This window comes from Passer domesticus, chromosome 4 (assembly GCF_036417665.1).
Source record: "Passer domesticus isolate bPasDom1 chromosome 4, bPasDom1.hap1, whole genome shotgun sequence".
NCBI lineage: Eukaryota > Metazoa > Chordata > Aves > Passeriformes > Passeridae > Passer > Passer domesticus.
The window spans coordinates 75,889,988-75,917,712 of NC_087477.1; the positions used below are offsets into that span (position 1 = coordinate 75,889,988).

Genomic DNA, 27,725 nt, shown 5'->3' on the forward strand with positions numbered 1-27,725 from the left:
TGTTTTACAAAAGAGACTTAGCAACTTCTTAAATAACTAGGAATAAAATTCAACATTTAATAAGACATTGAAGTTTCTCAAGCAGTCAGACATGGAATAACGAGACTCAACAATGTGGAAAAATCCCATTAATACGTCTTTCAAGATATTTTGCTTTTCCAAGTAATTAAAATAAAAAACCTCCTAAAACCTGACCATGAACACAAAGCTATTGAACAAAACAGACATTTACTCTGATTATTTTTCCTAGGCTGTATGAAATTACATCTAACATACTCAACTGAAAATTGTTTCCATGCTTGCTCATGTGATAAAAGAACAACAAATTCTGAAATTGGCTGTCATGTATCAGCTTTTTGCTAGAAAAGGAAAGACATTTTGCTACTTTGATGGGCAAGACACAAAGAACATCATTTAAGGCCACATAATATGCCACAGTTAATGTTGTTTAGATTAATTTATAACAGAAAATCCTTCAAGTTGCTGAATGCTAAAAAGTATTGAGTTGCATCATGAGAAAGCTCAAGTCTTAAGGATTGTTTTACCTTGTATTTGAACAGTGGGAGAAAGAAAACAATGTCATAACTTTTCTTCTGCCTTCTTTTTTTAAACAAAGCTTCAGCCTGTTTCCCCAGGCTGCAGAGCAAGGTACAGAAGCCTTCATTACAATGCACCTAAACCCCACCTGTCCTGGTACAGAAACCAAAATTCTCCCATATCACCACCTGAGTGCCTGAGCTGAGCTCGCAGGGTCCCGTGGCCAGTGAGTACCAAGGGAGAGAGAATCTGATCCACACTCATCCTCAGGATCAGCCTCCAGCCGTGCCCAGCAGGAGGAAGGAATTCCCAGGAACTCCCAAGTGACTCCTGGGCTCAGCGATGCAGAGCTCCAAGGGCCCAGAGCAGCACAGAGCAGGGAGAGGTAGAAGGAAGCAGGAGGTCAAACAGCCCCTGGCTCAGATCTGTTTGTGGGAACAGAGTCTCTCTGTCCCCACAGACAGACACAAGGGGTGGCTGTCCTGCATGCTGCTCTGCTGGATGTGCTTGTGAGCTCCCAGGGGTGCAGCAGAGCCTGGCAGCACAGACTGTGCCTTCTGGAATGGGGGGTCTGCCTCTTAGGACCTGGGGCATCACTGTTCCAGAGTGACAGAGCTGTTACACATGAAGAGGAAAAAGCAACAAAACAACTTAAAAAAATTAACAAATTATGAAAGCAATGGAATGTAAAGGAAAAAATTTATAATAACTTATTTAAAGGTATTATCACAAAGCCTTCCTTACATGGTATAGTATTCAAAGACTGGTCCCAATGACATCAAATTCCTTCATTTTGTTTAAAAGCAATGAGGAAAATATTTCTGCTTTACTACCTGACCTCATTTTCCTTCCCTTGAAACCCAATATTAAAGAAACAACCATAATATCAATTTTTTGGTTTTGATTTTATGCACAGGACTGTTCTTCAGCCCCATGGCGGAGGAAAAGTTTCCCTAAAAATCAATTAAAGAATCTTGAATTTTAACTCGAGTGCAAGGCTTGGCATAGCATTTTAAAAAATGCAAACATGTAACAATTCCCCTGATTTTGAACTCTGCTATTTCTTCAAAATTATTTGAAAACAAAAAAAATTAACCTTCCAACAGTGTTTATAAAAACTGATTCAAAAAACAAAGCATTTTGGTCACAAAACAGAAACCAAAGTGTTCAGCATAGGGCAATGCAACATTTATAACTTCTTTCAATTAATATCTTCTAATAAAACCAAACTTTTTACATGTTGGGAATAAATGGGGGTTTTGGCAATTCCATGGACTAAATCAAATCCTGAAGAAATACACCTTGGGGGAAAAAACCATACACTTCCATGATACAGCAAGGCTTCATTTTCAAAAGGGCTACACAGAGTTCCTGCACTATGAGGGGCAAACTAAGCTAGAACATACACAAATGGCTCAGTGACATGGAGGTGCTCATGGAGGGAGGGTCACAATGGCAAAAACCAAAACGTGCTTGGAACGCTGCCTGAGCACACACCAAGGATGTGCACTGGGAAGAAAACTGGCAGAGATGCTTTTCTTTACTGTTTTTTCCTAGTTCTAGTATTATTTCTGTCAATACTAAGTGTTGTATGGTCACCTCACTGTGAGTTAGTGAGGACCCAGTGCTAATGGGGGCCAGGAATTCAAAACAGCTTTGCTGACACAGCACAGTGGTGACAGGATAGTCAAGAGCAGAGCTCCTAAAAAGGTAACCAAAAAAAAATCAGTCTGTCAAGTAGCCAGTTTTATACAAACTTTATGCAAAGGAACAGAGTAAGGCTAAATTTCACATCAAAATTCTTACATGCTGCTTCAAAAATCTATTTCACTTTTAGTTGTTTTGAATTTACTTTTTGCACTTCCATCAAGTTTCACTTTCTGTTTCATTCATGGGGGTGGTTTTGCTCCTTGCATTATCACAAAGTTGAAATGCTTGGACTCCAAGCATTCCAAAGAAAAGTTTGCTTTTTCATTTTACTTGCCATTGAGGAAAAAAAAAAAACCCAAGTAATTTTTTCCAAGTATTAGCTTTTTAAAGATTTCTTTTTCTTAAAACACAAAAATCCTAATGTATTGGGACTAGATTGCAAGACAATATCCCTTTAAGCCCGGACCTGTACAGCTCTTCAAGATCAAATAACCTCATATGTTGCTGGGATAAAATACAGGAAAAAACAGTATAGAAAAAAATCTCTTACAAAGTCAGATTTCTCCTCTCTGGTACAGGGTGTGCCTTTCCCACCATGCATCACATTTCTTGGTGGAAGAATATTTATGATCATGATTGCTTAAGAATAATTTTTGAAGAGCACAAACCAATTGCTGTGCGTGTGGCTGTAGTGAGGGACACACCTGGGCCATGGCTGGCATTCAAGCACTTGCTCAAAAACACACAAGGCAAGCAAATCTCATTGGGACCACAGACCAAGCCATTTCTTACTCAAAAGGACTTGAGAACTAACAACTTCTTTCAAGGATATACTATTTTAAACATCTGTTGGTTGACAAATACTATCTCAAAAAACTATGTTTACGCCTACCTGGTTTGATTTTAACCTACCTCCAACCTGCAAGTATTTTGGAGGGAACATTTTACATTCGTAACAATTCAAGTGTAACTGTAATGCTGAGTAATAAGTTTGGTTTGTCCTGAAGTTTGCTGAACTATGCAGTTCGTTATCAGTGCAGAAGCAGCAGAAGACTGCTGTGGTTGGCTCAGTGGATTTATAAAAAACAAAACAAAAAAATCCCCCCCCATTGTAACCTTTACAGAATATACGTAAAATTGTGTCCTTCCCTGGTCATATTCACAACTTATCTACAAGATAGTGTTAGCAGTAGAAACTGCAGTCCATGACTATTTGCATTCAGCTCTCATCCATCTGTTCCTCTTTCTCCTGGGCTTGAACTTGTTCAGTTTTTTGCGGGGTTTCTCAGTCTTCTGAGTTTCAACAGAATCCACCCCGAGAACATGTTCAGAGCAGCATAACTGTCCATTCAACGTGGAATTTAGCACTGTCCTGTCTTGGTGCTCCTTGCAGAAAGAGTTTGGGCAGAAGTGGCAGAAAGAAACAGAAGGTTTGCCACAAACATCACAGTGGTGCCAAGGACACTCCCACTTCCCTGCAATCAAAACCAAAGAGCCCATTAGGGGGGAGTATGAGATGAGGCATCATCTCCTCAAGGAGTTTTGTGTTGTAGCAGCTGAACAAAGCACAGCTTTCCTGACAAAGCAAATGACAGCAACTACCGGGGCTGATCTCAACACCCAGAATGCCACATCATACTTCTAGAGCTCAGGTGGCAGCTGCAAGGAGCAGACTTGACACACTCTCATTCAAACACAGCAGTCAGCTCCAGCTAGAAGAAATGACTCAGGCTTCACTCAATAGCATTTTACAGAACTTGCAGGCTGGCAGAGCATCCAAACATCTGGTCAGCTGCTGCCCCCTCTTCCTGCAGTCCCCTGTCTGTAGCCAGTCTTGCTCAGGAATGACTGGTGTGCTTCACTTACAGCTGCTCTTTAGCCCCAGCATACTTTACCAGTCCTTGTTTTACTTGTTTCTGGGATAACAGGCATTGCCTGCTTCCCCTCCTCATATCTCACCTGACATGGCTGACTGGAACCAGGTAACTCCTGTGATATCTGGAACTGCAACCTGATGTCTGCTGCTCTTAAATTCCCTACTTGCCTTCTTTCAGAAGCTGCTGCTGTTCCTCTGGCTTGAACTCAAAGGGCTTCATGTATTTCTTAGATAAAATCAACCTTCCTGTGGCAGGGCCATGGTGCTCCTACCAGGTGATGTGCTCAATTACCTACATCTGTAAAAGAAATGCCTCATTTTGCCAGAGAGGCAGGAGAAGGCCACCATTTTGTCTTCAAATCCAAGAGGAGCTGCTCCCACATGATGCACAAATTAAATTCCTGCCATGCAAACCCAGTGTTTTCAGGATGACACCCCTGAACAGGTTTCAGTGCAATAACTGAGCTACCTGCACAAGTTATTTTTAAAGTTTAAGACATGGGCTGACTCACCAAAAGGACGTTTCACCAAACCAAGGCAGGAGAGATGATAAGCTTTAGTACAAGATTTCCTGTCACACAACACCAGCTGGCCTCCATCACCACAACGGAAACAATCATCTTCAGATTCTTTCTTCCCTTCATTTTTCGTTCTGCGTCTCCGTGTTCTCTTTTTGGTCTTTTTGCCTTTTTCTTCTGAGGCATTAGTGGAAGAATTCTAAAAGAGTAAGATATAAATCTGTAAATGCCAGTTTTGCAAAGGAAAAATGTTACACAACCTTGCCAAGCTGTTGGCAGACTGTGCACACAGCCAAGAACCTGACTTGGGGCAGACCTGCCCAGTGCTACTGATCTGTGCTGACAAAAAACCTACACTGACCCTTGAGAAAAGTCATCCTGAAACCAGATCTTCTCCCTACAGGACCTTCCTATTGAAAAAAACCCTTCATTTTTGTGTCACTGGTAAAAGGTCTTCCAATTTCCAGTCTAACCTACTTGTGGCTAATTTATCCTCATTATGTACTTGTACCACCAATCACTTCAACATCCATTTTTCTCTTCTAGTTGTGAATACTCACGCTGGAATCACTAAAACCTGCCCTCATTTTTCTTTGAGGAACAGGAAGTGTAGTTAATGAGAGAAAGAATATACCAAATCTGATTTCAATTCTGTGCTGCATGCACAGAAGCAGCTTTCAAGTGCTACCTGCACTTTAACTCTCCTTCACCAAATCATATAAAATTTTGGATGATTTTTCAACATCTCTACCATCATCCCCTCCCTCTCACCCCAATAATCACTATCTACTTTCTTTAAAATTAGCCCGTTCTATCTACCAATGCAGACAATTCCATACAACTAAACTGTAACACTGAATTTCTTTATGGGTGTCTGTGTAAATGTTCACAGGCTTATGTGAAACCTCATTTAAGTCCATCTCTTAACAAAAACCAGCTGTGTGGGGTCTGAAGACTCCCAGTCCACTCTCTGAAGTGGCTGGTACTGAGCAGTGTGAAGGACCAGAGGAAAGAGCAGCTTTTCAACATCCACATGTGGTACTTGTGCCTTTCCCCACACTCCTATGCCAGCCCTTCAGGAAGCTCCATCAACTTCTGCTGGATTACTGGTTTCAAACTAACCTGGACAGGAATCATACAGATCATTTCTTGATATACTTTGGTATCTTTTTTTCCACATTCAAAACTCACAGTTTTTATTCTTCAGCTCAACAATTTTTTTTAAATGAACTTAGCAAAATAATCATACTGTAAAGTTTAAATGAGGAAATATGAACTAGAATGTCAGAATAATCTCACTGACCACAGTAAGGCACATTCTTAGTCAGTCTGAAGCTTCTACAACCCTTCCCCTGACAAGACAGTCAAAATCTCTTGACGTATTACTTGATATATTACTTGCCTTTGGTCTGTCCCCAAGAAATCCACTGCAGTTTGGGGCACCACATTTGCAGACTGTTTTTTCATTGCCCAGACAGTCAAGGTTGTAATTAAAAGTCAGCTCCGTCCCTGAGTGCAAACAGGACAAGGTAACAAATTTTAGCAAAATTATTGCAAAGAAATACAGCTGTTGCTATCTTTCTGCTGGTTTGGGACTTGCTTGTTGATGTATTGTCATTGGATGTTCCCTCTCTTTACTGCTTACAAGCACTGACAATAATTAACTAGATGCCCATATATCACAATGTCTTATGCAATTACATTTTACAATAAATTTGACTTCATGAAACTGTGCTTGTGTCTGACCTTCACATATATTATATCCATCCATCTATCCAGCTAGATATAGCTACAGATAGATAGGTATGTGTGTACACAAACCAGAAAACAGATACTTCTAAACAGCCTCCTACATCCACTCCTTAAGCTTATTATGTTCTTGTTGTGCATTTGAGAGCTCCAAACAAAGCTGCTAAGGATACTAGCCCTAGAAGCAAGGAACAAAAAGCAGCCACTTAAAAAACACTAAAAGTCTGAAAGATTTTTAGTGATCACAAAGCACCACAAAGCATCTCCTCTGTGTGCTGAGTCCTCTACAAGAATATTTGCACTGAATCATGAACCACGACTGTCCCAGCAATAAATGCACAACAGGTTTAACTGAGAGAATGCGAGCAAAGGCAGCCTGAGCTGATGTACCTGCAGGAATGTCACACACAGCAAAGAGCCCCACACGAGTGTCTCCATTCACTGTCCACTTCAGGGTTTCACAATTTGGTTGGCAGCTGTGATTCATGAACCGGGAATAGTTTCCTTTGGGGCCAGCATCAATAATACGGTCCTGGAGAACAAACCAGCAACAAATTGAAGGGTTTTTCTCTCCTCCCTCACAAAAAAATACAAAAATCATGCATAACTGATGTCAATAGCTGCATTCAGAACTGACATGGTGTTGCTGCCAGAGCACACAAGCCAACTGCTGGTGCGTGTTGTATTGGAAACTGTAGTGTCCACATGGCCTGGAATGGGACACTCCCAAAGCAATACTCATGCTCTAGCTCACGTTTTCCCAGCACCCATCACAGCCACAGGGCAGGATAATTGTGCTTGTGAGCATTATGGTGGGCATGTTAAGGAACCCCCTTCCCCAGGAAGCTTCAAAACTCAGTCCTTTACCATTTACTTTGCATTCATGGAGCTGTGAGGCATTTGCAAGTACAGTACTTTATGGCATTTACCAAATGCATGAATACTTCCAGAGATTACCAGTTTCTCACCAGATTTCTTTCCCTAAATCATCCTAGTTTAAATGAAAACTAGCTCTTGGTAAGCTAAAAACATCCCTTTCTTACAAACAATTGCTCTTCAATTTCTACCTCCACCAAATATACCAGACATTAACAAAATAAAACAAAGCTTGAAATTGCCAAAACTGTTTTCATTGCAGAGCTGCTTTAGAAGGCTTTGCTTATTTATGAAGTATTATTACAGTTTCCTGCTAGCTCATTTTTATAATGCCATGTGTGACTGTCATGCCTGTGTGCACACTCTTCACTGCACGGGCAGCTCAGCCTCCTAATGGCACTGGCAGTTCAGACAAGACAGACCCACAATGAGCATTTATTAATGACAGTAGGAGTCAAATACATGTTCAGTTCAGATATCTAACACACTGATGTTGTATGTCAATCTAGCAGAGGAGTGAGAAACTTGAAGTGTTCAGAGAAATGTGGCTTCACCATTCTGTGGTGGTAACTCCTGTGCAGAACTCCTCAGTTACAGGACTCATGGAAACAGTAGCTGTGGAAATACAGAGCAAGAGCCTTGGGAAGAAGAATGGTGGTTGGGACTGAAAAAAACGCAGGACTGGCAGCCAGCTCTTGTTTTTCTCCTAACTAGCTGTCTGGGGACTGAAGCAATATAATATAGATAATCTTTAGCTCCTGCTGTCCAGGTTCTTCACTTTCTCCTTCTCCTGAGGAAGGAAATACTCAGAGGTGTGCACAGAGGCACAGGTGCTGAATTATTCTGGTGTGTTAATTAATCTGCTGCAATAATTTGCTATGAATAAATTTGTGGAGGGTTGGCTGGCTACTTACAGAGAGTGCTTTCAGAAAAGAGTTTCTACAAAAGCACAAGCCTGGTTTTGCCATGAACAATGCAAGGGACAGATGGCTACAAAAAAGATTAAATGCCCTTTACAGGACACAGCCTCACAATTCTATTCCACATTCTCTCAAGTGTGAATTTTATTTTCTGTTATTGAAATTTTAGTAAAAGGATTGCTAACAGCAATTCCTTCCACTGTATCACTACTGTTTCCCCAAACTTCATTTTAAGACTGGGCAGGTAAGTACTTTATACTTACAGGTACAGGTAAGTACTGTACTTCATTTACTTCATTTCAAGCAACAAAGTACAACCTATAGACCTTAATATGTAATTTATTACTTAGCACAGAACTAAGATTCATGATGTACATATAGAATGGAGAGAGCAGGCAGAGAAGATGCAACGCTGTGAGTATGTGAAACTGCAGAATGTCAAAGGTAGCAGAGTGCCCTGCCAAGGTGATCAATAGAAGAAGAGATCAAAATGAGGCTGTAAGTAAATAATGTCAAAGGTATCAGAGTACCCTGCCAAGGTGATCAACAGAAGAAGAAATCAAAATAAGTTGTAAGTAAATAAAGGCAAAAACCATCAAATAACCTACCTTATCAATTGTAAGCATATAGAAGTGGGTGATATCATTTTCATGTGCATATTTGATTCTTGCCATACACTCCTCTTCATCAATCAGCTCTCCCACATACTCATTCACAAACTCCCCCTGAAAGACACCAAGTATCACTAGTGAAGTATATCCCAAACCCACCCGCAGCATGGCAGGTCACCGACTCTCTGCTGGGTAAGAACAATTCCCACCTTTTTGATGTCCCTCTTGGCTACCAGCCCCCAGCCTTTGCCATCAGTTTTGATGATCTTTGTCTCGGGGTACTGGCGCTTGGTGAAGCACTGGTTCTGGCAGCGCTCTCCTGCTGGGCACACCTGTGGGTGGCACTCGTACATCAGCATCCGATTGAGGCACTCGGAGTCAAAGCCACACGGGTTCTCATCCGTGGGCTTGCAGTTGCACTTGGGAATCTCAGATATGTCAGCAGTGTATATCTGCACTTTACCACAAGGTTTATTCACCTGAAATATACATTGAAATAGAGCAGATACGACTTTAGAACAGTTTGTTTTATTGCAAGAGTTATACGGTGGTTGCTAATTTGGTTTTGCACCACCCCAACAAAGCAAAATTTCACCATCTCATGACTGTAAAAGCACAGTTACCATCATTACAACCTGACCCTATGTCACTGCTCAGCTCAAACCTTTGAGTACCCATTTCCTCCAACTTTACCTTAATGTGTTTGTATGGTGGGGGTTTACGTTCACTCTCCTGGGTTTCTTTGGCTTCTCGCTGTAGTTTTATTTCTCGAAATCGAGTTTCGGCTTCTTGCAAAGCTGAAAAAGATTGCAGAATCAACAGAAATGCCAGAAAGAGGATTACCTCCCCCCAAACTCACTTGCTCATTCCCATGTGTGTTAAAACAAAGCACTGTCCTAGTCCCATCATTTAATTTTCTTGTAATCAATGCTTCTGAAGTCTTACTGTTCTTAACAGAGGTATTAATTCCACTCTTTCAGTCTCCCAGTCTGAGGGAGTCTCAAAGAGTCTACTCTCTTAGTCCCCTTTTTTTAGCTTTCCAGAAAGTAAAAATTATCAGATAAAATTTCAGTTAGATGCCAGTCTTTTACAAGACATTAAAATAATGTTTTCATGCGAAGACAATAATAGTGACTGTTGCCCAGGGCACCACAAATTTCTTTAATTCAATATTGTAAAACAAAATTTCAAAACCAAGGCTATGTGTGAAGAAAGCAAAGCATGCATATCCCAGGATTATTTTTGTTTACTTTTAGCTGTGTACCATTTTTGAAGACTTTTCCAATTCCTTTGATCCCTTGGTATCTACTCCCTCTGTCTCCCTCCATGTAAGGGAACACCCGTGCTTGGTGCGTCCAATAGTAATCCTTAGAACCAAAGAAAAACACAGGAAATTCTCCGATTTCATGCTTCATTTTCTGGATATTTGGGGGAACGTTTTTCGGATGGCAAACTTCTGCAGGCCACCATCTAGCACAGAAGTACAAATAAAAAAATACAGCATTTTAGTCAAGCTCTTTCTGCAAGAGACAGTTTAACAAAATCACTTGAAACAGCAGTAACTGATTATTATTTCCAAGATCCAAGAGGATTTAAAATCCTTTCGTTCCCTCTCAGTAGAGAGTGAGAGAAGACTAGAAAAGGAAATCCTGACACTCAGATCTGTGGGACTTCACCTGCCTGCAAAGTAAGCACACACATAGGACTCCTTATGTCTCAGTAGCAAAACCATCATCTTTACAAGACCTGCAAATATTGTAATTGTCAAAGATCAAGAGAAGGTTGATAACACCTATCAATGTTTCAAGGATTACCCCCAGTCACCTCTATCTCACTCAAATCTCATCCAAGTGTGAAACACCAACAACCTGAGTAACCGATGTCCCAGCCTGAGAGGGAATAATTTAGCCAATTACCAGTTACACCAATTTATTATTGGCAGAGATCTCTGACACAAACAGGGGTTGAAGGCTCCTACACTGGAGGCAGAAGTCAGAAGACTCAAGGAGTCCTGTATGGGTAATGCCTTGGCCAGGAGCAACAGCAAAGCTGCAAGACTTTGAACCTGCAGCTTGCAAGGAGGTGAGGTCCTTAGTTCAGAGAGAGTCAGAAATCAGTGTGCAGCAAGGCTGGCCTACAGGAGCAACCACTGTATGATCCTTAGTTAAACATGCCAGTACTGTAAAACAACACAAATTCCTTCATCAGACCTGTAATTTCCCAGTTTAACCCAAATAATATCCTGGAAATGGAGCTTCTTGCCCGCCCTGCAGTCATTGCAGTACCAGCTCCCATCTGGCATTTCAATGTTTAAGCAGTCAGGGTGAAATGCTGCTGGGCAGGACTCGCAGCACAGCAAACTTCCACCTGCACAGACACAGAAAAAGGAGAAAAAGTTGGAAAACAGCAAGATCAAAGCTTAAGTTTTGCTTTCCAGACAGCTTAGAAATGATACACATGTGGTAGGTTCAATTAGAAAATAAATGCTTAAAACATGCTGACCCTCAGCAACAAATGCACACATCACTTAGTTGGGTACAGCAGCCAAAAGGTCCTGACTAATCTGAATGCCTGGCAGACTCAGGTTAGTAACACATGCAAAATAACAAGCAAGCTGGTGATAAAAATGCCAGAATAATGCACAAATTATAATTACTTTGCTGTACTTTAATAACTACAATATGTTTAACATAGTTTTAATATATATTAACATTTCTGTGTAAGAAAAATTGTAACCACAACCGAGTTCTCTTATGATTTTGGGGTTTATTTTTCCTCCCTCAGGGGGCAGAAGGAACAAGGCTGTTAGTTTGTTCCATGAATTATCAAATGGAAAGTTGGCTGCATCTTAAAAGCTACTATGCTGCATGTTAATTTGTTAACAAATCAGGTAAAGTTTTACTGCTACAAGTTTAATCAGCACTATACATTTTGTGGTTGTCAATAAGGAACAGATTTATTGTACAAAATAAAACAAAACACCCTTAATTAGTGGCAAACCCAGCAACAACTAATACTGATTCAATTTGCAGTCTGCTGCTAAACTAAAAGCAACTCTTAAAATATTTATGGTGTAATATTACATATTAGCAATAAAGAAACACAAAAGCTTTAGTGCATTGAACACAGGGGAAAGAACAGAAAAATACTCATTAGTAAAGAGTAAAGAATTAACCAAGCTTCTGGTTGTTGCATAAAGTCCAAATAAAAACATTCTTTAATAAATTATTTTGGAAAAAAAGGGGATATTTAAAATCCTGAAGCAGCATAAGCCAACTTCACACTATAGAATAACCTAACAAAGCCTAACTTAACATGCCACATTTCTAACGATGTGCTATGGATAGAGTAGAAAACAACACTTGAGCTGAGGAATAAAACGCTTTTGAGGAATAAACGCTTTTGAGGAATAAAATGCCTTTGGCTTTCCCTTGTGAAGGAGCTCCCTCCCCAGCCGTTCACCTTTGGAGCACACGAAGCACCAGCTGACGTTGACGTGGGCGTGGTGGCTCTTGCCCTTGGTGGCAGTGAAGTGGTTGGTGCACACGATGCTGTTGGAGGCGATGACGGCGCAGCCGGCGGCGATGCAGACGTCCCCGGCGTGGTACGCCACGGGGCAGCGCACGCAGCGCATCATCTTCCCTGCAAGGCACCAACTCCAGGTCACCCCGGGGCACGGCTGGCGTGTGCCACAGCACAGCACTGCTGAGGTGCTCCGGGACAAAACTGACTCGTCATTTTGGCAAAAAAAGAGGTGCTGAGACTCTCACACACAACCCCAGCCGTTGTGTTTGCAACGCCTGCGTATCTACAACAATACTGAATTTATAAAGGTTTTTTTTTTTACATCCAATTTAAAGCTTTAATTATGCACATCAGGGCAGACATGAGTCTTCCTGAGTCATGTAATTTTGTCTGCAAATGTTGCCCAAAGCTAAAAACCTGCACAGAATCAAAATGTCTCCATGTTCATCAAGCCCTGCTGCAGGGTTTGTACATTCTCAGGTCCTGCCCTCACTGCTTTTCCTCTCTCCCCATCACCTATACATTCCAGATTTCATTCTCTCTTGAGAAGGAAACATGGTTAACTATGGTTAACTGAAAACTAGTTAAAAAAAGAGCACAAACAAGATAAATACTAAAGCTGACTAAAACTTACTCTATTACACCTTTTTTAAAATTCTGAATGAATTGATAGTCCAATTTATGCCTAACAAAACTGCAGCTAGCAGCTCTCAAATGGACACATTCTTTACCTTAACACACCACAAATAAAATGAAATAATCAGCCATAAAAACATAAAATGAAACTACCTTTTGAAATTCGTGGATGTGAGGGGTTACTAACATGACAACTGAGGCAGCTGTGGAGAGGACATCGAAATCCTCTGTTCTCGAACACAGTGAGATGGAATTTTTTCACACAAGCTTCGTGGTAGAATTTGCCACAGTGAGACACAACACAGCGTTTCACATCAGCCTTTCTCTCCTTACACACGAAACAGGTGTGCACACCTAGTGGCAAAATGATAAACAGAATGTCATATCCAAACACATGAATTTTAAACACCTCTCTCATGCGTTTATGTTATGCGTGAGGGAATTGCTTTTGTGGTGTGCAGGAGGTTTTTTTCAACAAATCAATTGCATTACTTGATGCAGTAATCTATTCACTTTAGCTCTTTAGTATTAAATACTGATCTGCTCAGATACAAATAAAATAAAGCAAACCCATTTGCAGTTGAAGTGTACACAACAACACCCAAAGCCTCACCAATCTGATTTTCTGTTCTTATTTATAAGCCTCAGTATGCCAAGACAAGTAGGAATTTTTAGCTTTCAAATTTTTTTAAGCCAATGGAATAAGATGATGGTCTTGTCTGTGGTCCTCTGAAATTTGAAGCAGGACCACAAACCAAAGACCTTCTAATCTCTTTTCTTTATTTTGAAGCAGCAGTTCCAACAAGGTTTACTGCATGTACTGAAATGAGCTTATGAGCAAGAACACAAATCTTATGTAAAGTTTTGAGATTAAGAACTTCCAAGCAGTTATTACAGGATTAATAGCAAATTAAATTAATAGCAATAAGGTGGTCTTTTAACAGGAAAAGCAAAAGACTGATACAGACACACAAAGAACTGAAAAAGAACTTAAAACATTTCACTTGCTGCTCTTTTTTCTACAAGTTCTTAAGTTATTGTGACAGACTTTAAACCTCATCTCTAATTTTACTCAGAAAGCAAATAATCTGCAGTCATTAAGGCAATGGAATTCTGATTAAATTAGCCATGTTGCAAGAGAGTTCTCACTGAAAACAGGGCAAACTCTGTAAAACATGGCACACTTAGTGGTACACTACGGACTCCCACCCTGTCACATCCCAAAGGATAAGCAAGGGGTCTCTGAGGATACATACTCTGTCCAGGAGGATGTTCTAGAACAATATATGGGAAAACTATAACTTTCTTTTTTTATATAATTAATAGAAAGGGACAAACTTGCCTGATGTACATTCACTACAAATGAATTTTCCTGCTGGTCTTCCAGAGAGCCCAAGGCAGCTTACATGAAAAGCTCGATAGCAAAGTCCTTCACACAGCAGGAGATCACCTGTTTTTTCACACAGCTTTTACAACACAAAGGCATTGAATGTTAAAGAAAAGTTCATATGTGGAAAAACACTGTTTTCTTTATTCCTTTTCATATACTGCTCCTCAAAATATCTTTTCCCATTGTTGAAATCAAATTTAACAAGTGAAAGATAATTTTACAAGCATCGTCACATGCCCTGGTTTCAAGTTGAAACAGGTAACAGAATCATTAAACCACTAGAAATATCCCTCTCAGACCATGGTTCAGAAAAAAGGAATAGAAAAAAAAGCTGTAAGAAATATTCCCTGAGCACACTGATGCACTGAGTAGGGTTAAAAAGCATCCTTCCTTTCCTTTTCCTTGGCAAAAGGGAATCAGTCCAGTTGGCACAATGATACCTCCATGTCTCAGTGGTTAGCAGTGACACGTGCATAACTAAAAATGAACCCAACAACAGTGCTGGCAGAATTGAAGGATTAACCAACATTTATAGACAAATACAACCTCATTCCCACTGTGTACAAAAATGGAAATGTAACTGCTTGCCCAGTCTCACAGAAACAAATTTGATCTGGATTGTGTTATCATTTCATAGCCCAAGAGCCCTTCTAGGACAGTTTGAGGAAAAGCTTCTGCTTTCAGTGGCTTCCTGCCCACACACCACAGCAGGGCAGTGCTGCCATCTCTGCTGCACACAGAGCACAAACCCCACTGGGCTGGGCTTGCTCCTCTGTGCTAACAGAGAAACCAGCAGCTCTTCTGCATCATCTGCCCAGTCACCTGGCAACACTCATGTGCTTCTTCTGAGCTACAAATTATGCTTATCTTACAGAGCTGGGAACTCAAGCAGAAAGGCTAAGTCATTTACTGGAGGTCAAGAAAAAAAATAATTAGGTATTAAGAATCCATTTACTGCCATGGCAACCTCATCACTAACAGACATCTCAGACACACATGATAAACCTGTTTCTGGCCTCATATTGTCATTTTCATATTTAAAAATACCTTCTCTAAGGAAAAGCTCGGGAAACACAGCCCAGCTAACGTCTCTCACCTGACACACATATTCTTTTTTTGTTCCCACTCCTCTCTCAGATTTTTTGGATGATATAGACACTTCAGTCTGAGTCTCATCAGCACTTTCATAGGGGGACTCTGAGCGCTCATCTCCTTGGCCATCAGAGATCTGAAGATTAAACACAGGTGTTAGAGAAAGCAGGCACAGATGGGCAGTTCAGCACAGCATCAGAACTGGTGGAAGCACACACACTGCAACTCAGACTAGCAGGTTTAGGCACGCTCTTCTGGTTTTGTTTCCCCCACCTTCAAAAAAACCACCTTGATTAAAACCAGAATATGCATTTGTGGAAGTCTCATCAAAAGGATTATACAACAATCCCCCTCACCAGCAAGTTTACAGCAGCCAAAACAGAACACCAAAACTTTGCAATATGGCATTTTATTTATACTCAGTTCTATAATACAGTTAGCAAGAAGTGCCTAGCCATAACACAGGGATATCATCAAATCCCTTGAATAAAGTCTGAGCATGTGATTTATGAGAGAGCAACAGTCAATTTTTAAAAAGAAACTTGGTAAACTCCAAGCTGCATATAAAAGTCTCTGACCCAAATATTCTCCAAGAAGTGTGCACAGCATACAGAAGAGAGGAAGAAAAGAACAAGCAGCTGTCAATATGTTTAAGGAAAATTACAGTCAACAATAAACTCAAAATGCTACAGAAGATAGCCTTGTTATGGATAAACCTCATATAATAGATCTAGATGCAATAAATATGGGGTGTTATTAAAAATAGTTGTAATTTACTTTTAAAAAACCCATTCTAAGTAACATATTTAAAAGAAAATACAGGGTAGTTTTCAGTTCAATAGAATTTAAGGAGGTTAACAGAAAACCAAGTCATTTGTCTCATCTCACATTACACCAGAAGATGCAGAATTTCATGCTGTTGCCCCCAGATGATACTCAGTGAGTTGTGCCTCAGTGAAGTACATTCTCCAGGAGAGGATCACAATTTGGAATTGCAAAAGGAAGCCTTCATTTCTCTCTGAGCTCATTCCAATGGTTATTCACACATACCATCAAAAGTACTGCCTCCTGTCCCTTCTGGGCTGTCTAACTGCAGCTCACAGTTGATGATGCCTTCTCCAGGCACTTCAGCTACATTAAAACTCCCTTGGAAGCAGACATTTTCCTCCTGTGGAAGCATGCTGCAATTAAGCCTGTTTCAATCCTTTTTATTCCACCCTCTAATTTTCTCCCTAGGGGACTTTTCCCAGCATCTAGAGCATTTTAGTGGGGTTTCTCTAAACCTTTTCTGTGCTTTAAAAAGGTTGTTGAAAAATCAAGCATGAGAACTGGAGGCAATAACCCATTACAAGCCTTGTAAGTACCGTGGTCCAAAGCAAGCCAACACGACACCACTCTTCTCCACTTCTGTTGTGCTGTGCAAGAATCTCCCCAAGTCTCTTCAATACAGCACTGAAAGTCACTCTAAATTGCTGTGCTTTCTAAATTGTGTTTAAGAGATCATTTTTGCAAACAGCCATTTGTCAGGACACAGACACCCCACTTTATATGAAGAATTTACTCTCTGTTTTCAGACACAGAATCTCATATTTATCTACAGTAAAACACCTTTTTCTAAAAATGGCCCAGCTACATGCTGGAGACAGCTACATGCAACCTCCTAATCAACCAATCCATGTAATGTGCAGATTTATTAGAGATTATTATGTTGAAATCAGAAAGAAAAAATGTAAGATCAAAGCAGGCCTAGATTTAGTTTTTATAAAATCCCTTTAGAAACACTGGTTTTGAGTGATTAATTCTCACTGCTGCTGCCAGCTAACTTGCATTCCTCCATTTAATATTTACTTTCCTTGATCATGTCTAAAAATATTTTATAAATTGGATCAGGCTGACAGTTTTTGGTTGGTTGGTGGGTTTTCCCCCCCACATTACTTGCAAGAGTATAAATTCATTTCCTCTGTGCAAATTCATACTTTCATTTCACCTATGAAAATTTCTACAACTGGAGTAATTTGGAGATTCTGCCAGACAATTTCATAAGTGGTTAAAAGAAACTGCAGGTAAAATCATTGCTTTGTTCAGGCACCAGGAAATCTCTGTCTCCTGGAAGGAGCTGTGAAATAGTGAACTGCAAAATTCTTGCTGGGAAGGGGCAGATAAAGGAAGGCAGTGTGGGAGCATGGCAAAAACACAAACCCAATTTCCCTTCTGGTTTAAGTAAACTTACACACATGCTCATTTCTCTTTAAACTATTCCCACAGAAACACTAATTAGTGGCACACTGCACTAACATTTTTAGTAGCTCATTACGTTCTTGTTTGAACTAGCCAGAATTAGTCATGGCTAGAAAAGAAAAAAGGAAAAATCAGCTGGAAGGTCTTAGATCCGCATTTCTTTCCCACTTAAAAACAAAACAGAACAAAGCAAAGCAAAACCAGCAGTCTTGCTGTCACCTGACAATGGCTTCCCACCTTTTCCCCACAAAATACCTAAACCCAGAGAAAACCCATTTGTGCAGCACCCCTCGAGTTAACAGAGCCTTCCCAGCAGCAAGAGCCATAGAGCCTGGCCCTGGAGGAAGGTGCTCCTCTTCCCCCAGCTCACTGCTTTTTAAAACAGAGCAGAGAAGCACAACATTCCCAGTGACAGATATATTCGGTTAAGAGAACGAGTCAAAGCAATGTTTCCCAAGATTTTCCTTGGTTTATACACTCTGTTCAACTGAAGGATGCAGACCTCTGTATGGAAAGGGAACCCTATTGGCAGAAGGCAATTAAAAAAAAATAATTTCTGAAAAATCTGCCTAGATAAGGGCGACAAAATCCCAGCCTTTGTGAATCTCAGGCTGACATCAGTTTTCCTACAGAACGGAGATTTTACCGCCTCAGAATGGATGCATCAGCCCTTTATTTAAATTAAATGGTTACTGAGCCAAAAAAAGGAACACTGCTGGCAAGAACAAACCTGACATCACAAATGCAACCACAAAAGCCAAATTCCATCAGCCCATTTCAAGAGAAAACTTGGCAATTTACATCTACCTACAGATTACTGCCAGGTTTCAAGCACACAAATACCAACACATGGAGCACGAACAAAATACCCTCAGTTCATCAACTGAATGGCTGCCAGGCTGAGAGTATCTTTCAAAATCTCCCCTTTACAGCTGTCAGGAGTCTCACACACTTTACAAATCAGATGCTCTATTAAGCACCAGTTTTGTGTTGCACAGACAGGAGCAGATACCTGCTGATGGCTGTCCCAGCTCCTGGCAGTCCCTCCATGCACAGCAGCTCAGGGATCCACCCCTGGGGCCTGGGTGCACCTCTCCACCCCTGCCACCATGAACAAAGGTTTAACCATCCTCTCCAACACAGCTCACACACACTTCACTAGCAGATTGCACAGCTTGGGGCCCTAACGAAGGGGAAGGGTAGCAGATTTCCTGTCCTAAGAAAGGGATGCATTTCTTTAGGATGATTTATTTGGACCCCTATTTGTATCTTGCAGAAGGTGACACACTGTCTACCACATATCTTTGAGGAAAGCTCCCCCTATAAAAAGAACTGGAATTCAACACCTCAGCTCCTCCAGTTATCCCAGAACAGCCAATGGGAATATCAGGGAAGGAAAAGAGCATCCATTCCTTGAGGCTGTGGAGAGGAGGCTGAGCCAACCCTTCATCCAGTGTTTCTCAGAAATGACTTAGAACCCAAGAGAGGAAGAGCATGAGGTGGCTGGGAAAAATGTACTTGTACCCCCAGCAAGCTGTAGCAGCCCTAAGGTTCTGATTCATCTGGGGGACACCGAGTTTTGCAATTAAAATACGTGCAGATTGAAACAGTCACTAAGGAAAGATGATTTACAAGAAGATTGCTAGAAATCAGCTCATGCTGACGTGACACAGCCTCTGCAATGAAACATAACACTTCTGTGGAAGTTTTTAACAGTTCACACACCACAGCCCAAAACACAGCCTTCAATACAAATCTGGACAGGTTCGGGGGCCTTCTTACTTGTTAAATTACAAATATACATCTTTCCCTTGTAATCATACCAAAGCTTGTCTCGTCCTTATTTTTGTAATGTAATCCTCCTAGCAAAGAAAACTGTAAATTATTAACTCTTCTGAAATTCAGGCCAGGGCTCAAAGTAATCAACCTTTAGATTAATGGCAAAACCTGTTAATTGGCAATTTGTAGCTATTTTATTCTGCTTTACATATGGAGTCATTTCTTGTTTCTCATAAAGGCAAAGGACTGTTTCAAAAAGCATAAATTTCGGTGGAAAAAAGCCAAGGCTGTTCACTTCAGAATTTTAGCAAGTGCCAAGTTTCTGCACTGAAATTGTGCCTGACCTCTGCCATCACCTCCTCTTCAGCAGTTACTGCTGCTGTGACATGGAGGACACCCTTCCTCTGCTGAAGAGAGGATCAGTGCAAGCTCCATCAGCCCTCACACACTGCCCATCAGCCAGGCTTCCCTTCCCTTCCCGAGCATCAACATCATTTTGTGAGGACTCGCCTGCAGAGGCTTTCACACTTCACTGCCTGAACACTGAGCAAGAGTGGTATTTCAGAAATCAAATGCAGCTCCTTCTGCTGGAGACTCTGCACCTGCATACTCAAGTGAGAAAAAGGGAGGAAAACAGCCTAAAAACCAATTCAAGCTTTTCATGTGGGGCAGGCCAGAACTGACGTCAGGGGTTGGTGAGGTTCCAAATACCTTTACTACTCTCAGAAATGACCAATTTCCCATCAGGCTCCCCAGGTTTCCTACATGTCTCAGCCATTATTCACTACTTACACATATAAAACTCAAAAGGGAACATGTAGGGACACATTACTGCATTTTTCCAAGTTCCCCATAGCTTTATTATTGAAAGAATACTTAACTACTGAGTCAAACTGGGACAAAGTTTTGGCATCTCTGTAAGTGCTTTGTGTTTAGTATTGTATTTTTACCCTTCAAAAGACAGAAATTGTAGCAATGGGTCATTAAACAATTGGGCTTACTCATCTCGAGATATTTTGAGCATACATTTTATACTACTACTGTATTTTTGGAACAGTTACTCAGGCCCACAACGCTACAGGGATCAGCATATAAAGACTTCAAATCCCCCAAAGTATTTTTAATTTTCTTTTGAACTATATACTAAAATTCCCTGTTCACAATAACCAAAAGAAGTGCTTAAGGGATTCTTTCAGACAATCATCAACCTATTTTTAGAAAGACTATGTAACAATGCTTGTAGAAACCATCTTCAGCATGAATTCAGAACTGAATGAACATGCTCTGCATACTGCAATATTTGATGTACAAAGCCAGATTACATCAGCAAGCACTGCTGAACACTGGGTAACTGTTTAATTGCTAAATATAAGGGTGATATTTACTTTTTCTTCCTGCTTCCTGGACTACTTTTGCCTGTTATGTGCAAAAGGGACCTACACGTGCATACAGATGCAAGGACTGTTGGTGGAATAATGGAGTTTCCTTGGCGTGATTATATTGAGTAAATAAGTGTTTGGTTTTCACAGAGGTTGCCAAGCAGGCTTAGAGGAGGAAATGTGTGCAACTCTACACAGTAGTTACAACAAGAAAACACACTAGAGCATTGAGAGGAATTAAAATGAGTCAGCTATGTGCATTTTCTGAGTTTATATGTTTATATTCTTAATTTTGTCTTTTGTCTGAAGCACTCTAAAATAATTAAAGGGGGACAGGCAGGAAGTCAATTTGACAGAAGACTCTATACACAGATTTTGTGTACAAAATCACTCCTCAGTGTTTTCCTCCTGCAAGACTTCCTCCAGCTGTAACACGAGTCCTGCAGCTGCAGGACTGAGCCCGAGTTAACTGCACAGCTCACTGCACCACCAATTAAAGGTGCAAGGACGAGCACTGACACAGGCAAACATTTCTCACAGCACATCCAAACACTGAACCCAGGTCTACTACAGTTTTTAAACTGTAGATCATTTTTTAGAATGAACCAGGTAGCTGATTCCAGGCTCAGCCACACACCTCGGCAGAAATGCAAGGCAATTCTTCATTCCCTCTGGCTTTTTACAAAGAAGAGTTAAATGCTAGCTGGTATGTACACTCAGCCTGCATATTTCTAGAACCACGTGGGTGAACTTTGCAAATGGCATTGTTCCTTTCATATCTGGGTGGCTGAAATGTCACTTATTAAAATAAAAAAAAAAAGGCAGTGACATATTCTGGCATCCAATCATATTGATACATGATATAAGCTGTGGAAGGATAGACTGGAATTTAAAAATTCAAATCATAGCGTGGTTCAAAGAAGCAGATGAAGTCAAATACTGATGTAGACATTTGCTCCACCCACTTGAATAAATTTTTTTTTTCTCCACATCAAATTGTCTCCTTCCTTTCAGACAGCTCCAAAATCAGACAAAATACCAGAGCCAGCAAAATCACTGCTCTGTAATTTCAAAGAAAAAAAGGTTCAGAAATTCTAGGTCTGAACATAAAGTGTCTGTACTCATGCAGTCTGGAGCCTGGGAATTTAAGAAGTTATTACAATAAGAACAAAAAATTGCAAGCACTCTGCTTGATCAGCTGGTGACCTGGCTATTAAATGTGCATTTTGTTTTAGATTTAGGATTAAGTCTTCATTTTCAACAGCTGATCTAAGAAGTATCCTTGCTGGCTCAGTGTTATCCTAGGAGATGGGGAGGGGGTCATGGTGTGTCTTTTTTTCTTCCCTTGAAGTACTTCCTGGCTAAAGGCTGTCCTAAAGGACCAGCATCAATATTTGCTAAGGCAAAAACTTCTCATGGAGCAGAATCAAACCCCAAATACTATTCACTGTGTGTTGGCAATTGCAGACTGAACATCAGCACTCCTGTGCTCATCAGCTTCCCTGGGACTTCCCCTCTCCTAGATCCAGTTCACACAATGTTTTCCTGCCGTGCTTGAAGGCTCAAAACCAATTTGGAAATTTAGATTGAAGAAATTGTTAACATTTGAGCATCTATGGTGCCTACACTGGAACAGGCTCCAACAGTTGCTACTCCATCAGTCACACACCTCTTTAGACTTTTCCAGCTACCAAAGCACAATTTCTGTTCAAAAAAAATTTCTTCTTCAAAAAAATCACTTGATCAATTCACTCTGTCTAATAAAAGCCTTTCTTGAATTACTCACATATGCTTGTGTAACAGCCTTCTTAGGCATTAAGAATACAAGCTTTGGTCTTAGTCATTCAAGACAATGATGTTCTTCTGTCACATTCTCTTTAAGCAGTAACAAAAACAACTAAAGGGCAAAATTTTGATATCCAAAGAAGGCAACCCCTCCCACTTCCCACTGGTTTACTTGAGCATCACTTGCTTTATAATGCAGGCTGTAGGACATCAAAAGGAAGCACGCCCCACTATGTACACTTATCTTAAAGCTAGGGGTATATAAAATGAAAACAAAGCATGGCAGGAAATGATTTCCTCCTGCTTGCCTGGCAGGCAAGTCTCCTCCAGGGCAGGAGCAGCAGGACCCATGAAAGAAAGGGCCCACAAAGGGTGACCTGCACCTTTTACAGGGATGTCTTAAGCAACATCCTCTCTCAGGTCACCTGCTGTGATACATATCACAAACATATGATATTAACATATCATATACAAAAGATACACAGCATCTTTTCACAGGCAATTAAAGAGGCATGTCTTCATGAGTTCTGAATGCTGTTGCCCACTAAGTTTCACTTTCCTGAACACTCAGGACACTGCTACAATCTCAGACTTCCTGACAAGACTTCAGAGTCGGTGATTTCTACACCACAGACACCCAGGGGAAGTGGGCTGGGCTGGCTGAGAGCTCTCTCTACAAACTTGGAGGATGCATGTTCTGATAAATAAACTCTTCCATCTTTCCAACAGATAAAGCCCAACTGAATATTTTTTTCTTATTAACAAAATCTGAGCATCTAGAGGGTTGGGTTTGTTTTGTTATTTTTTTTACTCTAAGAACAACTTATGTAAGAGTAAGTCAATAAGCAACATACAAACAGGTCAGGCTGTATTCAAAAGACAATCTATCGTGCACCCACACAGAGACAGAAAAACTGACAGAGCCAATTGAGTTACAGTTAACATTTCCTTTATTTCATATAAGAATTCCTGAACTGAATGAAGAGTGATATTTTGGCCCATACTGCTAGACTAGATAAATTCTTTAAGTATGCGGTGCCACAGTGTACACAGTACTATAATAGCAAAAAAAAGACAGCCTGGGACAAGTTTCATTTTTATTATTAGCAGGAGTTAGACGTTTCAGATAAGGATATTATGCATTTCTGAATTTGCCTGGAAAGTTAATTAAAACTATGAGAACATTTTAAAACAGTATAAAATTGCCTACAGATACTCAAGATACTTTGGTAGGGGATGCAGAATAAAAACCTACATCATGTAAACATTCAGTTAACAGATTCTCTGCACTCTGAAGCCTAAGTAACACACAAGAGGAGAATAAGTACACAAGAAACTTAATTTTCTACACAGAATGTGCTGTCAAAGAACAAAAGTGAAGCTTTGAACTTTTTTCCACGTGAAAATAGAACCATTGTAACAAAACTGTATGGTCTGGTGGGTGATGCAGGTCATGTAAAATGTTAGAGGCTTTAGCAGAGGTTTAGCAAGGAACAAGTTCAACTACTTGCAGTGTTCCATAAAAATGTACCCCTGACTGCTTACTGGGGAAAAAAAATCATAGGTATACAGAAACAAACACAGGAACCAACTGTCTGCTAAGTCACAGGATGTAAGGTGGCACTATATATTAAGTTATCCTTAAGCAATGTTTAGAAGAGAGAATTATATTTGCAGGAAGCTTGAATGAAATGCTAGAAGCACAGTGATTTTGTTTAACAACCTGCAAGGTCAACAGCAACTGCTTTTTCCTTAGATCAGTAGTTTGTTTAAAATAACATGAATTCCCTTCTTCCTTCCTGTTCTTAGGATCAAAAAGTCAGTTATTTTCACCTTCAGCAGGAGTTTTTAGTTGCATATTCTAGGACTACTGGACTACAGGGTTGATAAATGGAGCTGATGTACTTTTTGAGTTGCAAGCTGTGCATGTCTCAGGACTGCCTCCTCAAGCAAACACCTTACCTTTCAAGAGCTGGACATGTTTTCTCCTTTGTGTATACATGCTAATGCCCATTAAAAATGCAGATAAATGAAATCTGTCTCAAATCAGTAATGGGGAAAAAAAAAATCCACTGTTTAATATGAAGAAAACGAGCATTAAGGCTTGCATTATTATAATTTGCATTGTTAGGCCTTGGAAACACAAGAATTTGTAGCTATAACCAGGAAGTGAGCTTGTTTTGACACTGGGTGTTACAGAAGGAAGAAAGAATTCCTCTAAAGAAGATGTGATGAAATTAAAATAAAAGCACCTCTTCAAATCTTTCCCAGGCTTCTTTAAGCTGCCATCTGCTGGCCAGCTCAGACTTGAGGGTGTGATGAACGACAGGCTGGCTAACTTAGAGCATTACATGTGCTTTATTTTGTCCTCTCTTAGAAAAAATTACACTTTCTTTGACAAAGTTTGCAAGCAGTACCTACGGTCTGCACAATACTTTGACACTTATCTGCTGTCAACAAATTCATCCAGTTTAATGAAGGCAGACAATAATCACAAAAATTGATAGAAAAGCTAAAGCAGCTATGTTTCATGCAAACACACAAAGTGTGCCAATAATCCAGCAGTAATGGTAATGTAAAATCTTTTTTATTTATTAAAAAAATACTGATTACACTCTTACTGGCACCTACTACATTACTGGGGGGTGGAGGGCCAAGGTAAAAAAACAAATTAAAATACACCATCTGCATCTCTTGTCACAAATATGTGCTTTTGGATGCTTACAACAAGTCTTACAAAGCCAGTAAAAAACTACTCCGAGCTTTTGCAGACTCAAAACTGTTGAGTATCTTTTTTACATCTGGCCCTACCACTTTCTCATTAAGAATTATATTTCAACAAAATCATATTTCACATAAGTGACTTGAGTCAAGTGCCTAGAAGTAAAATTATTTTGTTTCAAAATTAAATGCAGGTATGAAATTCATTTATTCCTGTATAAACACTTCACTGCTTCTGTCCACCCCTCTTAAAACACCTTCAAAGCCCAATTTTTTGAAGGGAGTGAACCTTTAATCTCTAATATGTCATATCTACAAATCTTCCACACTCCCATTCTTATTTCCCTCCCAAAGTAATTTATCAACTGAAAATTTGGCCTTGCCTGATTTTATAGTATTCAAATAAACCCCATTTAAAAAATATCCCCTAATAACAACAAAAAGCATTCAAAATATTTTTCTAAATGTCAAATAAGATGCATCTTTCAAACAAGAAAGAACTGAGCACATCTTTCCGAGAACCTGGTTGTAAAGGACAAACATTTAAGGGGTGTGTAGCTAACAACAGTTTTTGACAAGTAACAGTCACATCCAGGTTCCATTCTGGAACAAACTGTTCACAAAGAGTATGGGAGAAAAAGAAAGGAGAAGAGAAAAAAAAAGACCAGAATCCTCATATATACACCTTGTGGAGATGTATGTGCTTGTAGAATACACAGAATTTTTCCTACACTTGTTAAGAGAGCACCTAAACCAACCCTCAGAAGTATTACAGTGAACACAGAAATGTGAAAGTTAATCATTAAATCTATTTGAAGTTGAGAAGAATTACATCCTACTCAATTAGCTGTGCAAGGCTTTCACCATTACCTGACTGTGTTTATTTTTAAAAACCTTTCCCTTAATACTGGGAAAGTTTCTCTCCAGATGAATGCTCTCAGGACACACACATATTTAGCTGTTTAGACAAGTGCTAAATAAAAACATAAAAGGGGGACAAGTTTTTAAGAGCCACCCACACAAGCCAGAATTTCTGTCTTTCCTTGTTTCGTAGAGCAGGTCAATATTAATTTCTGAAACACGTGCCTGACATTTTTGTTTTATTTAACAGCAAAAATATATCTAATATAGGAAACAAACTGGGCCCAATCCTTAGCTGGTCCAAGTTAGGTCAGTGTAGCTTTAACCAACCCAAGGATTTAGTCCATTAATGTACTTCCCCCAAAATTATTGAACAAGGTGTGTTTTCTGTTATGCTGTTTGGGACTTTTATTTTAACCCTTTGAAAACAATTCACTTTCTAGTTTGTGTATCTGTGTTCTGTGAGCAGTGTATGAAGGTAATTTTCTCAGGTCTTTTACTGTTTAGCAGTAGCTGAGTAAATGAGTGCTAAGTTTTAGAATTTCCATCTCAGGCATATGTAAGATAAAACCATATCCTTTCTTACATATGAACCATTATGTTATACCCCAAAATCCTACAAAAAAGAGTCTTTTGTTAGGAAAGACTTCTGGATAATTCATTTTATAATCATAATCTCGAGAAAGAGAAGAATCTGTCTCCTAAGGGCACAATATTTAGGGATGCATATTTTGAGCCAAATCCCCCCAGATTTTTCCTTAAACTAGTCTGGTTGAATAGAGAGTCCCAAACAGACAATTACACAGCAAGTCCCACCAGCAAAGCCAATCCAGCAGAAGCTGGTAAGCCAAAAGATGGGAGTCTCTCAACTGAGAAAACAAAGTAACTATTACTTTATTTGGCTGCTGCTATGGACATTATTTCCTGTGGGACCTCTCCTTTGCTTGTTTTATTGGGGTACAGGAGGGAGTATTTATTGAGGTTTTTTAGTTAAAATGTTTTTCCAGTTACAGTTAAGATATACAGCCATTAACATGCAATCTTTTTTCCCCTACCCCAAGGTAAACTGTTTACTGAACATTGCCTAGATATTTTAACTGCATTCATTACAGCACCTCATGCATTTGTTAGGGGAGATGAGAATCTCTAGGAGAGCTGGAAGCCCTATTCCCTTGTTAGCAGGCAAGTATTTTCTCTACAGTTTTTGTAACACAGACTGGGTGAAGCTGTTTGTCTATGGATATTTTACTAAATCCTACCAACTACAGATCCAAACCCACCTGCAAAACAGCATGCATACTTCACCCTCATGCTGCCACTCTTTGGCTGACTGGTTTTAACAGTGTAGATGACTTGGGGAATGGTTTAATGGATTGTATGAATACACTTCTGGTACATACATTTCATTTATTGTATGTCAACTGAGAAGAATTACAGTTCCAAATATGCAGAGCTAAGACTATGATTAGTAAGTATCAAAAAGATACATCCTTCACTGCCTCTTTAACTCTACTGGGTTGGAGCTATTTGCATCACAGAGAAATAGCACTAAAACAGCCTGAAAACTAATTTCAGTTAAAAG

General features: G+C 40.0%; 1 protein-coding gene across 5 annotated transcripts in view; it reads right to left on the reverse strand.

The window, feature by feature from the left end:
* Positions 1-25: 25 nt before the first annotated feature.
* The window catches only part of NSD2 (nuclear receptor binding SET domain protein 2), a 100,720-nt gene continuing 73,020 nt past the window's right edge, over positions 26-27,725 (reverse strand). For all 5 annotated transcript variants that reach the window (XM_064418905.1, XM_064418908.1, XM_064418904.1 and 2 more), the window contains 13 exons: positions 15,385-15,516; positions 14,241-14,364; positions 13,052-13,252; positions 12,200-12,379; positions 10,948-11,104; positions 10,002-10,207; positions 9,431-9,534; positions 8,947-9,216; positions 8,735-8,851; positions 6,721-6,862; positions 5,984-6,090; positions 4,576-4,780; positions 26-3,662 (listed from right to left, as the gene is read on the reverse strand). In XM_064418905.1, the coding sequence (XP_064274975.1) occupies positions 3,397-3,662; positions 4,576-4,780; positions 5,984-6,090; positions 6,721-6,862; positions 8,735-8,851; positions 8,947-9,216; positions 9,431-9,534; positions 10,002-10,207; positions 10,948-11,104; positions 12,200-12,379; positions 13,052-13,252; positions 14,241-14,364; positions 15,385-15,516 (2,211 nt within the window). In that variant the 3' untranslated portion in view covers positions 26-3,396. The remainder of the gene's footprint in view (positions 3,663-4,575; positions 4,781-5,983; positions 6,091-6,720; positions 6,863-8,734; positions 8,852-8,946; positions 9,217-9,430; positions 9,535-10,001; positions 10,208-10,947; positions 11,105-12,199; positions 12,380-13,051; positions 13,253-14,240; positions 14,365-15,384; positions 15,517-27,725) is intronic.